Consider the following 13,875-nt stretch of genomic DNA (forward strand, 5'->3'; position numbering starts at 1 on the left):
AAAATGACCAAACCTAAGGATACAGAAGAAGAAGAAGAAAATTCCCAAGTCAAAGGCCCAGAAAGTGTCTTCAACAATATCAATATCACATAAACAAACAAACAAACAAAAAAAACAAATAAATAAATAAATAAATAAAAGAATACTCCTAGCCTAAAGAAAGAGATGGCTATGAACACACACAAAGGTTTTATGGTGCAGAACAACAAATAGATTGAACCAGAAAAGAAAATTCTACTACTACCTAATAATCAAAACACTGAATTACAGAACAAAGACTGAATATTAAAAACTGCAAGGAAAACAGGCCAAGTAACATATAAAGGCAGACCTCTCAGAATTATATCTGACTTCTCAAAAGAGACTCTAAAAGCCATAAGGGCCTAGGCAGATGTCTTACAGGCCCTGAGACCACAGATTTCAGACTGAACTACTATACCCAGCAAAGCTTTTAATCATCATAGATGGATAAAACAAGATATTTGATGACAAGACAAAATTTAAACAATCCAGCCTACAGAGTGTATTATAAGGAAAACTCAACCATAAGGAGGTTAACAACACCCAGGAAAAGAAATGATTAATCCCGCCCCCCCCTCCCCCACACACACTACCACCAACACCAAAATAACAGGGATTAACAATCATTAGTATTGCTCATCCTCAATGGACTCAATTTCCCAATAAAAAGACACAGGCTAACAGAATGGATGCATAAACATTCTGGTGCATACAAGAGCCACACAGCAGCAAAAAAGATAGACATTATCTCAGAATAAAGGTCTAGAAAAGGGGATTTTTCAAGCAAATGAACTCAAGAAATGAGATGGAGTAGCCATTCTAATATTTAATAAAATAGGCTTTCAACCTAAGAGGAGAGGGATGGGTGCTATAGGGATGTAAGCTGAATGAATGAACAAATTAATGAATGAATAAATAAACAAATGGAAAAGAAATAATGAAAAGAAAAGAAACTGGATACATTCAGTCTGATAGAAGAGAAAGTGAGAGATAGCCTTGAACTTACGGGCACAGGAAATGATTTCCTGAACAGAACATCATTAATGAATGCTGTAAGGCCAACAATTAATATACAGGACCCCATGAAATCGAGAAGCTTTGCATGACAAAGGACAGTGTCATTTGCATTAAGTACCCATCTGAGAGGACTAATTTTCCAAATATATATGAAACTCAAAAAACTAGATATCAATAGATAACATAATTATAAAATTGGGCAAAGATCTAAACAGAGTTCTCAAAAGAGGAATCTCAAATGGCTGAGAAACTCTTACCAAAAAACGCTCAGCATCTTTAGCCAGCAAGGAAACACGCAAAACCAAACAACTCTGAGACTCCACATTCCACATGTCAGAACGGCTAAGATCAACAAAAGAGGTGACAGCTTATGTTGGAGAGCTTGTGGAGTAAGGGAATACTACTTCAATGCTGGTGGCAGTGCAACCTTGTACATTCACTATGGAAAAGGCAAGGCAGTTCCCCAGGAGGATAAGAATTGATCTACTTTAAGATCCAGCTAAACCACAGGACTTAGTTAAGATTTTATGGCTATGAAGAAATACCATGACTATAGCAAATCTTATAAAAGAAACTTTGAATTGTTGCTGCCTTATAGTTCCAGAGGTTTAGTCCATTATCTTCATGGTAAGAAATATGGCAGTGTGCAAGCAGACACGGTGCTGGAGAGGTAGCTAAGATTCTACATCGGGATTCATAGACAGCAGGAAGAGAGAGACACTGTGCCTGGCAATTAGGCTTGTAAAAATCCTCAAAGCTGACCTACAACAGTGGCACACTTCCTCCAACAAGGCCACACCTCCTCTTCTTTTCAAATAGTGCCACTTCCTAATGAGCAGCATTCAAATCTTTGAGCCTATGGGGGCCATTCTCATACAACCACCACACTACTCTTGAAATATACACAAAGAATAGTTCATTCTCACAAAGACACTTGCCCAACTCTGTTCATTGCTGCTTTATTCATAATGCCCAGAAATTAGAAACAACCTAGATGTCCCTCAAGAGAAGAATGGGTAAAGAAAATGTGGTTCATTTACACAATAGAGTACTACTCATCATTAGAAAAAAAAATGACCTCATAAAATCTGCAGGCAAATGAATGGAACTAGGAAAAAATGATCCTGAGCAAGGTAACCCAGACCCCCCAAAAAAGCGAATATGATATAAAGATACTTACATGGGGGTATTAGCTATTATGTCAATGATAACAAAGCTACAATCCATAGAACCATAGAAGGTATCTATAGAGAGTAAGGGACTATAGGGAACAGATAGATCTTCTTAGGAAAGGAAACTAGAATAGACAATTATGGACAGATTGGGAGGGCTGGAATTGAAGGATCAAGTGGGCAGGAGAAAGGCAACTGAGGGACAAAATCTGGGAGAGACCAGCAAAATTAAGGGACATTTGTGGTGTAGTTTGGAAACCTACTACAGTGGAAACTTCCTAAAATATACACACACGATGGTGATCTAAATGAAATTGCCAAATAACAGAACATACTGAGTACCAACTGGCCATCTCTTGTCACCAAATGAAGTTAGTTTGGGTTACATCTAATTGAGCTGTTGGCCAAAAAGGTCCCATGAAAAATCTCAAAACAACCCAGTCTGTTGACAAGACAATAAGGTACTCTCTACAAACTGACTCTAAGACCATATTGCTGGAGAAAACACCTGTACAACTCACTGGACCTGTAGAATTCAAGTCAGTGCCTAGACAGTCTTCACCCCTACATCCTAGCATCTGTTACAGGAAGGTTCTCTGCATACTACCTAAAGAGAAATGCAAACACTAAGCCAGCAACAAAACCTTTGACCTGCAATAGTATCCTGCCTCAAATATGTGCTAGTTCAATGTTGACACAAAGATTGTAAGGGTAATCAATGAATATCTGATTTGATATAGGTAAGGCCCACTCAATGAAATGGAACCCATACTTCCAACACTGCTTGAAACCAAGAGACAGACACTAGATAATCCAGGGACTTAGGGTGAAATCAACCACTACTGAGTTAAAAAAAAAAAAAGAAACAAAACAAAACCAAAAACATAAATACCGTTTTTTTTTAAAGTAGTGATAAATGACTCCTAATGACATCCTGCTATACTCATAGACCAGTGTCTTCTCAGCCATCACCAGAGAAGCTTACCCTTCAGCAGATAGGAACAAATACAGAGACCCACAGCCAGGCATATGCAGAGAGTGAGAGACCTTGGAACTTTTAGCCCTAAGTGGATGCTCTCCATCAAACCTTTCCCCTCAGAGTTCAGGCAACCCTGCTGAAGATAATGTGAAAAGAGTGTAAGAGCCAAAGGAGATGGAGGACACCAAGAAACAAGGCCCTCTAAATCAACAAGAAGAAAACTTATATGAACTCACAGTGACTGAGGCAGTATGCACAGGGCCTGCACGGGTCTGGACCAGGTCCTCTGCATATATATTATGGAGTACAGTTTAGAGGTCATATGGAACACCCTGTATGTGCAAATGAGTGGGTCTCTCTTCAACTCCTGTGTTTCTCCCTCAGCAGCTCTCCTTCTGTTGGTTTGTCTTATTCAACTTCAGTGTAATAGCTTTTGTTACATCCTACTATATTTTACTTTGTTATATTTTATGTTTATCACTAAGAAGCCTGTTCTTTTGTAATAAGAGACAGAAAGGGAGTGAATATGGATGCAAAGGAGCTGGGAAAATAAAGAAAACACAAAAACATCTCATAAAAGTTGACTGTTTACCTAACTTTATAAACATGTACATAAGGCATCTATACACATTCACATATCTATACACAGAACCTTAATCTAAAGGCAGCATGACATCGGGCAAGATGGCAGCTCAGGAATTTCCACCAGGACCCCAGGGAAACAGGTGGCCTTGGAAGCACTGCTCCTGGTCCTGCACTGGAGGTACACTAAGCAGTGCCACCAGTCAAATCCATCAGGGATGGAAGAACTGGAAGCTGATTCTATTTGACTATGATAAGCCAGTTTCTTAAGAAAATCTTAGAGAAACTGCAGAGACGGCTCAGCTGGTAAGGGAACGTGTTTCTCTGGCAGAGGATCTGGGTTTGCTCCTCTGTACCCACAGGGATGCTCCCAACCATCCGTAACTTCAGTTCCAGAGGACGGAGCAGTCTCTCCTACTCTCTGCAGATACTGTGTATATATGATGACCAAATGAACAGGCAATTCACCCACAAATGGAAAATAAAAACCAATAAATCTTTAAAGAAAAAAACATAGAGAATCATTACTAAATCTTCTTCAAGCAACTAAAAAATTAGTACGATAGAGAACCAAGCACAGTGAAATGACTACTTTACACATTGCCACTGGCAGATTGGATCTGTGTAAGCCTTTTGAAAAAGCAGAGAGATGGCTCAGTGGTTAAGAGCACCGACTGCTCTTCCGAAGGTCCTGAGTTCAAATCCCAGCAACCACATGGTGGCTCACAACCATCCATAATGAGATCTGACTTCCTCTTCTGGTGCATCTGAAGACAGCTACCATGTACTTAGATATAATAATAAATAAATCTTAAAAAAAAAAAAAGAAAAGAAAAAGCAGAACATGAAAAAGAATCAAGACTGTGGAGGCTGGCGAGATGCATCAGCATCTAAAAGCAGTTGTTGGTTGTGCAGACAGCTTACGTTTACTTGCCAGCATCTATGTTGGGTAGATCACAACCACCTGGATCTTTAGTTCCAGGATATCTGATGCCCTCTTCTGGACCCTAGGGGCACTGCATGTGTGGTGGTGCACATATATTCATGTACGCAAAACACTAATACATATAAATGCAAACAAAATAAACTTTAAAATAATATCCTGAAAAAGTCCTATCCTATAGAATTCTAACTTTTACGACATGTATAATAAAAAATAATCCTGAGCATGAAAATTATTTACCCTTAAAGTTATATGGTGCCACATTATTTATGTAGAAGAAAGCAAGAACTACCTAAATTCAGAAATGTAAACTATAAAAAAAGAACTTTAAACTGTTATAGATGAAACAAAACTTTCACACATAAGTAAATTAGAAAACCTAACAGTAGAGTAAAAGTGTTATTGATAGTGACAATAAAAATTATAAAGCTTTAAAAACTCCTGAGAAACAAATGTAAATCTGAAAAAATATAAAACTGTTTTTATTGATATCAGATCTCAGTCAAATAAATTTTGAATTTTATCAAAAATCTAATCATAATATCAAACATTTTGAGCTCATCCAGATAAATAAACACAGAAAGTATGACTAGAGTGACTGTGAGGAAGAAAAACATAATAAAAAGAAAATCCATAAAGCAGGAGGGGAGAAGAAGGCTGCAAGGGACAGTCAGATCAACCTAACCTTGAAACCCATTGTAAAGACCAAGGAATCAGTGCACAAATATTGGCCATAGTACTGAACACTGGCACACACACACACCAGTAGGATTCAATACACACACAAAAAAGTATGAAGATAAAAACTATAACTGAGTTAGCAAAGTGTTTCTGTTTGTTACTTTGTATTACAGAAATGGAAAAAGCTTACAACCTAAAAAAAGATGAAGCTAGGTTCTATCTCTTTTCATATAGAAGAATAAATCCTAACTGAAAATCAAACGATACCATAAAATTCTTATAAACAAGTTCACTAATTATAGCACAAAATCTTAATAACTACAAGGCTGATCCACTTGTACACATATTAAAGACCCTCTACAAAGATATAAAATGCCCAAACAACAGCTTAAGCACAGAAGACAGATTGAAAAGTCAAACATGAGGGCCAGCAGACAGAATGGGTGCAGGCAACCTTGGGAAATAGGAGGTTGGGGGTACCCCCCAGAATGCACCAGAGACCTAGGAGGTGAGAGACTCTCAGGACTCAAGGGGGGGGGGGACCTTAGTGGAAATGCCAGACAGTATGGAGAGGGAACTTATAGAGCACACCTCCAACAGGAAGTCAGGTCATCAAGTGAGGGAAAGGGGGACCATTCCACAGTCACAACTCTGACTCATAATTTTTCCTGTCTGAAAAAATTTGCAGGGATGGAAATGGAGAGCAGCCTGAGGAAAAGAAGGTCCAGTGAGAGGCCAAAAGTGGGATCCAGCTCAAAGGGAGTTCCCAAGGCCTGACACTGAGGCTATGGAATGCTCACAAAAAGGGACCTGTCATGAGTGCCCTCAGAAAGACCCAACAAGCTGCTGCAAGAGTCAGATGCAGTTATTTACACCCAACCAATGGACAGAAGCAGCTGACTCCTGTTGTTGAATTAGGGAAGGCTGAAAGAAGCTGAGGAGAAGGGTGATCCTGTAGGAAGACCAGCAATTAACCTGGACACCCTAGATCTTTCAAACACTGGACCACCAGACAGACAGCATACACCAGCTGATATGAGGCCCCCAAAACACATATAGCAGAGGACTTCTGGGTCTGTGTTCATTCAGAGATGATGCACCTAACATTAAAGAGACTGGAGGCCCCAGGGAGTTTAGAGGTCAGGTGGGGGCATTCATGTGAAGACAGGGTGTGGGGAGGAGGTATAGGATGTGGAGCAGAGGGTGGAAGGAGAGGGGGGAATAAAATATGGAGTGTACAATGGAGAAGCTAGAGAAAACACCGCACCCAAGGAGCTGAAGGGATCTGCAACCCTATAGGAGGAACAGCAATATGAACTAATCAGTACCCCCAGAGCTTGTGTCTCTAGCTGCATATGTAGCAGAAGATGGCTTAGTCGGCCATCACTGGGAAGAGAGGCCCACTGGTCTTGCAAACTTTATATGGCCCAGAACAGGGGAATGCCAGGGCCAAAAAGTGGGAATGGGTGGGTAGGGGAGCAGGGAGGGTGCAAGGTATAGGGAACTTTCCAGATAGCATTTGAAATTTGAAATGTATATAAAGAAAATATCTAATAAAAAATAAATTCGTTTAAAAGGAAAGGAAAGGAAAGGAAAGGAAAGAAAAGAAAAGAAAAGAAAAGAAAAGAAAAGAAAAGAAAAGAAAAGAAAAGAGAAAAGTCAAGCATGGCAGTTCATCCCTGTGGCCTAGCATTCTGAATCTGGAGGTAGATGGATGAGGAGTTCAAGAACAGATTTGACTACATGAGCAAATTCAAGGCCAGTCAGAGCTACTTGAGCTTGTATCTTAAAAAATCCAAAAAGGTAAATCATAAGAAAATAAGACATGTAAATTATAGAGCAGCAAAAGAACTTTAACAGTTCAGATAAAAAACAAAACATATATTTCCCAGTGGAGAAGAAAAGCAAAACAAGTAAGGATTTCTTAAAAATGGATATAAACATTTAACTAAGCGTTTAGGTTTTAGAAAGGATGAGAGGAAGAATGACTAGATTCACACCCTGTCTTAGGGTTTCTACTGCTATGAAGAGACATCATGACTGCAGCAACTATTATAAAGAAAAGTATTTAACTGGGGCTGCCTTACAGATCAGAGGCTTAACTCATGATCATCATGGCAGGAAGCATGGTAGCATGCAGGCAGACATGGTGCTGGAGAAGTAGTTGAGAGTTTTATATCTGGATTGGTAGGCAGTATAAAGAGAATGTGAGATACTGGCCTGTCTTGAGCTTCTGAGACCTCAAAGTCTGCCTCCTGTGACACACTTCTTCCAGCAAGGCCACATCTCCTAATAGTACCACTCCCTATGGGCCTATAGGGACCATTTTTATTCAGACCACATGTCCCTACTGCACATAATAATCTTGAAGGATATAAATTTGGGGGATTTAAAAATATGGTATGAGCCTATGCTCCTCAAAAGAACCACAACTGAGTGAGCCCTACATGCACCCAGGGCTATCTGAACTACAGCACTGAGTAGGCAACTAGGAGTGGCCACAGAAGCTCAGGCAGAACCTCTAAAGCTGAAGATTCAGAGGGGAGAAAACTATGGAAGTCTGCCCAGGCACTCACTCCCTGAGGAAGGGCAGGAAATGCAACCACTCCCAGAACTCAAATACAAGTGATAAACCCTGTGAGAATTATCTAAAAAAACAGAACTGTCTGAACCTAGGCTAAAGTGTGACAATAAGCATCATAATGGACATGCTATCTCCAAGAGTTTAATATACATGTACAGGCCAACAGATAAAAAAAGACATACAATTCCAAAATCAAGAGAAGTTGTGATGGTTATACCAACAAAGCCAAAGACAGACTTTCAAATAAAGATAAAAATGGCAATTGATAAAAATAAAAATCCATATGCACCCAATACACACAAACAAAATCCAGATGAGGGTTTAAGAGAGAGAGGAATTCATGAGTTTCTAAGTTCTTCATAGTAAAGATACCAAAAACTGCAACAAAACTCAGCCAGTTTTACCTAACTGACATTCCTTAAACATTCTATCCCAAAGCACGTAGCAGGACATGTATTATTTTTTAAGAGTTTATGAAACATTCCAAAAATGGCCTTTATCTTTACAAATAAAGTAATTGTTAACAAATTTTAAAATACCAAAATCATAAAATGTAACTGTCTAATACAGAATTAAGATCCTGCTAACCTTCAGCAAGGACAGGAGAGATGGCTCAGTGGTAAAGAATACGTGTTGCTCTCTGAGAGGATGTTAGGGTCCATTCCCAGTACCCGCTGGTGGCTTGCAGCTGACCAGAACTCTAGTTCTAGGGATCCTGATAGCGTCTTTTGACCTCAGGCAGTACTAAGCACACAGGTGGGATGCAGACACACATGAAAAGCAAAATAGTCACACACACACATAAAATGAAAATAATATATCCTTTAGAAATTTTTCCAAGAAGGAAAGCAATCTATGCTAGAGGTGGGAGTGTTACCTCTATGGCAGAGGTGGGAGTGTTGGCTCAGCTGTTAAAAGCATGCACTGCACTTGCAGAGGACCTGAGTTCAGTTCTCAGCACCTGCATCAACAACATCTTTAAGTCCAGCTCTGGGGCACTGGACATCCTGTTGAGGCCTCTCCCGGCAACTGTACACACAGGTACATAGACACATATGTATACATATAATTTAAATAGGAGAATCAATGAAAGAAAAAGATTTTAAAACTCAAATATCTGAAAATTAAGCATAATCTCACATATGTCAATTCAGAAAATCAAACCTCAAGGAAAATAAGAAAATATTTTGAAGTTAATAAAAATAAAAACAAGTAAAGGGAGAATGGGGATGTTCATTCTGTCCAAGGTGATCCCACTGTATCAGCATAGCAGTGAATTCAAATACATCTACGCCCCAAACACAGGCAGAATCCTAACAGGTTTTCTGATAAAGCAGAAAAACTGACTCTATTGTATATGACACTCCAAAGGAGACAGATTAGCCAAAACCATTTTTTTTAAAACAAAAAAACAAACTTGGAAGATTCCCACTACCTAATTTTAACATTAACGTTGGAGTAATCAAGATAGTGTTATACTGGATGCCCTACCTATTTATCAACAACATCACTGAAAAGAACAAAGATGAGCTGCAGAAAATATCTGTCAAACAAACATCTGACAAATCTCTTTCCTACTCTCAAAATCTAAAGATGCTGTAGCTCATTCAGAAGACAAGTTGATTTAAAGATGAACATATTCACCAAGAAAACACATGCCTGACAAGCGAGCACATGGAGCTTGGTCAGCAGCAGCAGACGACTAAGGGAAATTTAAATGACAGATGCCTACCACCCATTAGAACAGCAGAAACTGAGGAAATGAATGGAACCAGAATACGAAGGAAATGTCACCATCAGGATTGCTGATCGAAATATCACAATGACAGTTCCCAAAGAACAGTCTGGCAGTTTCTACATCACATATACACCACCACATGACCTAGAGAGTCCACTTGCAGTTCTTTACCCTGAGATAGTAAAACAAGAGCCTGTATAAAAACTCCACATGCATCTTAGCTCGTGGCCATGCTGCTATCTGTAACTGACAAAACCAAATCAGGGCCTGGGGAGATGGTCAGCAGTTAAGAGTGCTAGCTGGTTTTCCCGAGGGTCCATGCTCAGTTCCCAGCACTCATGTTAGATAATAATAAAAATAAGTCCTAAATCCCCCCAAATGCCCAGCTCAGGTAGACAGACAGCGCAACAGTAGTGTTCAAGGAGAAACTTACAACCTGGTGACTGCAGAATGATCACAAGACTCTGAAGCATTTTGCTAAGTGACTGGAAACAGAACATATATCTGCCTATTTCAGATCTTTTCCATTGCTCTGTCTTGGAAGGAAGCTGCCTCCCTCTTTCATTTCCACACTTCTAGGTTTAGCACCGGTGACCTATTTTCCATTTGTCTCAAGGACAGAGCTGTCTCCTTCCACCTACCCTGCTTTCATTTTAATCACCACGCTGTGAAATTACGTGCTATTTTTTCTATTAATTTCTTATTGCTTGCTATTTTAAAAAATTTACTATAAACATCTTTCACGGCTACTCATCCATTACATATAGTATTAATTTACAGATATATTTAAAATTTTAATCTAGCAGTGTTTTCTGTAAAACCTTTTTCTTATTTGAAACATCCAGTACTCACAGAGTCCATTAAGCATTTAATGATAGTTTCCTAATACTTTTGTGTCATGATGGGTTTTTTAATTTAAATATATTAAGACAGTAGGTAATATTTACATATACTTATTGCTTAAGATTAAAGTAAATTTTAAGTTACTCAGTTACTTTTGCCATATTTTTATAACCACCTTTACTTGGAGAAATTTTGTTTAACGTAGATGAATTTTGAGCAATTAAGGTAAAACGAAGCAGTGAGTGTCCAGGCCCTGGACAGACAGACAGACAGACAGCCTTCAACTCCACACCCCTCAGTGAGACACTTGTTAGTATGGATAAAATGACAATGGCAGATGAGCATCACCCTAAGTCTATAGTGTTCAATGACAACAGGACTTGACAAAGAACTAATGACGTGTATACCCTGATGGATTCAGGAGGGTTTCGCTGTCTTAAAAACCCCAGGACCCCGACTGTTCACACCCCTTGCTCCCAACTCCAGGTCACTATCAAGTGTTTAATTGTGCTCATAGTCTAACACAGATGGTCAGGTACCTGACATTTACAGCTTTTACCCCTTGACTTTTTCATGTATTGTAATATTTTTAAGTTGTTCCATATCTTCATATAGTTTGGCAAGTATCTTTTCAGCACTGAATAAAACTCCTCTATAGAGACATGTCTATACCTCAACAGGAGGGCATTCGAGTTACTTCTAAGTATCGATAAGGTTGAATCATCTTATAGGCTTTTTATGTAGACATAAGTATTCAACTCATTTCCTTTAAGTGGAGGAAACATGGTTACTTAATATCATGATAGGAGATTTTTATAAAGCTAAGGAACTGAGACAAGTGGCATCTAAGATGCCCACACTGTTTTGTCATCTGTTCCTCTACATACATTTTATTAGCAAGTGGTATTGTCTTAACCACATCTCCAGAGATGCTATGATACTGGGGAGAAGGGATCTACCACAATGGAAAGTTCTTTTGGACATCCTTCTTTGCTCCAACTATAGGAAGTAAAAATGGAGCCCTGTGCAGTTATCTTTCTGCACACACCTATCTCTCCTCCTGGGACCAGATGCCATGGTACTTTATCTACATTTTATGAACTCAGCTTCCTGCTCAGCCATTTCTTCAATGTGTGCCCATTAGCAAGTGATTTAACCCTTCTGGCTCTCAGCTTCTTCATCCGAATTACTCATTAATCTGGTGCAAGGATTAAATCAGGTAAGCAAAGTAAGACAAATTGAAACATTCATCATATTAAGCCCCCATTTGTAAACTCTTGTGGGTTAAGAGTCGGCCATTGGCACTCCTAAACCCCTCACTAAAAGCAAATGTTCATTTTCTCTTACCCGGTCTGGATTTGTAAAACCCAACAGTAGATTTGCGGCTTTTATATCACCATGAACATACTCATTTTCATGTATATATTCCAGTACATCCAGCTGTGAAAAGAAGTAGATAAGACCAGTATCAGTGTTTTACACTACAATTATATGGTTTGTTGCTACACATGATTTCCCATAATTATTGATTATTCTAAAATATCATAATTTCTGGTTGCTCATTGTTAAATAAAATACTTGCCAACTGTGAGTGGCACCATTCCCTGGGATGAGATTCTTTACTGTATAAAGAGAAGCAAGAGAGTTGAGCACAGGCACGTATAACTATGCTTCTTGACTGTGGATGTAATGTAATGATCAGGGGCCCAAAATGCTGTTGTTTGTGATTTCACCATCATGAGAGACTATAACCTCAAATTATGAAACAAAGTAAATATTTTCTCTGTTAATTGGCTTTTCCCACGGTATTTTATCACAGTAATTAAAATAGTAACATAGACTGGGAATAAACAGCAATAAAAGGTACATGAAAATAGTCAAGAAATCTACGATAAAATAGTCATATAGTTCATTCATCAATCAATTATTATTATTATTCAAATCTTGAAGACCTCAGAACAAAATATTATGCTATGATCATTCTCCTGTGTAATACCTAAAAATTCTTGGGCATCATTAAAGCCCTAAAACCTTGCATGTCAAGTGTGTGTTTGGCTGGGTTGAGGGGAACATTCCATAAATATTTACTAGTTGAGTAGACAAATGAATGGAGAATAAAATTATTTTCCATAACACAACCTGGCATGAGCTGCTTCATTCTACTTATGATTGGAAGTAGGGGAAACCCAAGACTTAGATGTAAATAAGATAAATATGTGGCATTATTGACAAATGACTGTATGTTTGGTTCATTTGTGACTACACTGCTTCCTAGTGAACAAGGTACACCTGTGTGTTATTCACTGCAAGGACTAACAGTTGCCACTGTCTCAAACTTACACTTAAAATATTTTTAAATCCAACCAAAGCATATTTAGTTTGAAAAGTAGTCTATTTGGCCATAATTTGTGGTTACAATTATAACAGACAACAGAAAGGTTATGTTTAAAGCTCTACGGGCTTCTTCTGAGATGTGACACTAAACTGTCAGGGAAGACTGAGTCTGGTAGCAATAGTCAGCTACAGCATAGCCTGTCATTGGTAGAGTCCTTGCTTATCAAGTTCATGAAAATACTTCCTACTCTCTATAACTGACATTCCTAGACAAAAATCTTATTTTCTCATATTTCTATAAAGCAAAAATCAAGTAAGTCATCTGTGAGGCATCTCAAACTTACCATCCTGATGCCAAGTTGTAGGACGGTTAATTTTTTAAAACCACCATTCTGGTCCAGGAGTTTCTGTAAATCTATTCCAAGTCTTTCCATTACCATGAATCTATAACTGTGAGGAGATATCAAAAAAGAGACCCTTCTAAAATAATAATTCTGAAATTATCTATTAATGAACTTGAATAAAGAACAACACTAATACCTAATAGCCAAGGCGTCTAAGCAGCTGTACAGTGTGTGCACGGTGAGCTGTGTGCACAGTGAGCTGCATCTTCAGGGAAGCAGCTTAGTACTTCCTTTGTTCTCTTTCACTAGCGCTGAGCAGTTAATAGTGTCATAGATAATGGAGAGTGGAGTTTTAGGTTTTCTCTTCTGGTCCTCTATGGCAGCGCTAATTGCTCAGTACCAATCAATCCCCATGAGCCTTATCATGTGTCCTAAAAATGTCACTACCCATACAGAAAATGGGAACACTTCTTTATTTTTTTTAAATTTTTTAATTTTTTGCCTAATTAAAAAAAAAGTTGTATTTTACCCATTGTTATAAACATTTTATTTAGGGGACATATGTGGTGAGAATGAAAGTATGAGCCTGAGCCCTCTGCCTCAGGAGCAGGGAGCGCCATCTTGGTTCCGGGACTCC

At 38.7% G+C, this 13,875-nt stretch overlaps 1 protein-coding gene across 1 annotated transcript in view; it reads right to left on the minus strand.

Annotated features, from left to right (window-relative positions):
• The window catches only part of Vrk2 (VRK serine/threonine kinase 2), a 117,361-nt gene that overhangs the window by 50,594 nt on the left and 52,892 nt on the right, over positions 1–13,875 (minus strand). Inside the window, exons 6-7 of the mRNA XM_021177191.2 lie at positions 13,239–13,344; positions 11,908–12,000 (exon numbers count right to left, since the gene is read on the minus strand). Of these exons, the coding sequence (XP_021032850.1) occupies positions 11,908–12,000; positions 13,239–13,344 (199 nt within the window). The remainder of the gene's footprint in view (positions 1–11,907; positions 12,001–13,238; positions 13,345–13,875) is intronic.

The sequence above is a fragment of the Mus caroli genome, chromosome 11 (genome assembly GCF_900094665.2).
Source record: "Mus caroli chromosome 11, CAROLI_EIJ_v1.1, whole genome shotgun sequence".
Taxonomy (NCBI): Eukaryota; Metazoa; Chordata; class Mammalia; order Rodentia; family Muridae; genus Mus; species Mus caroli.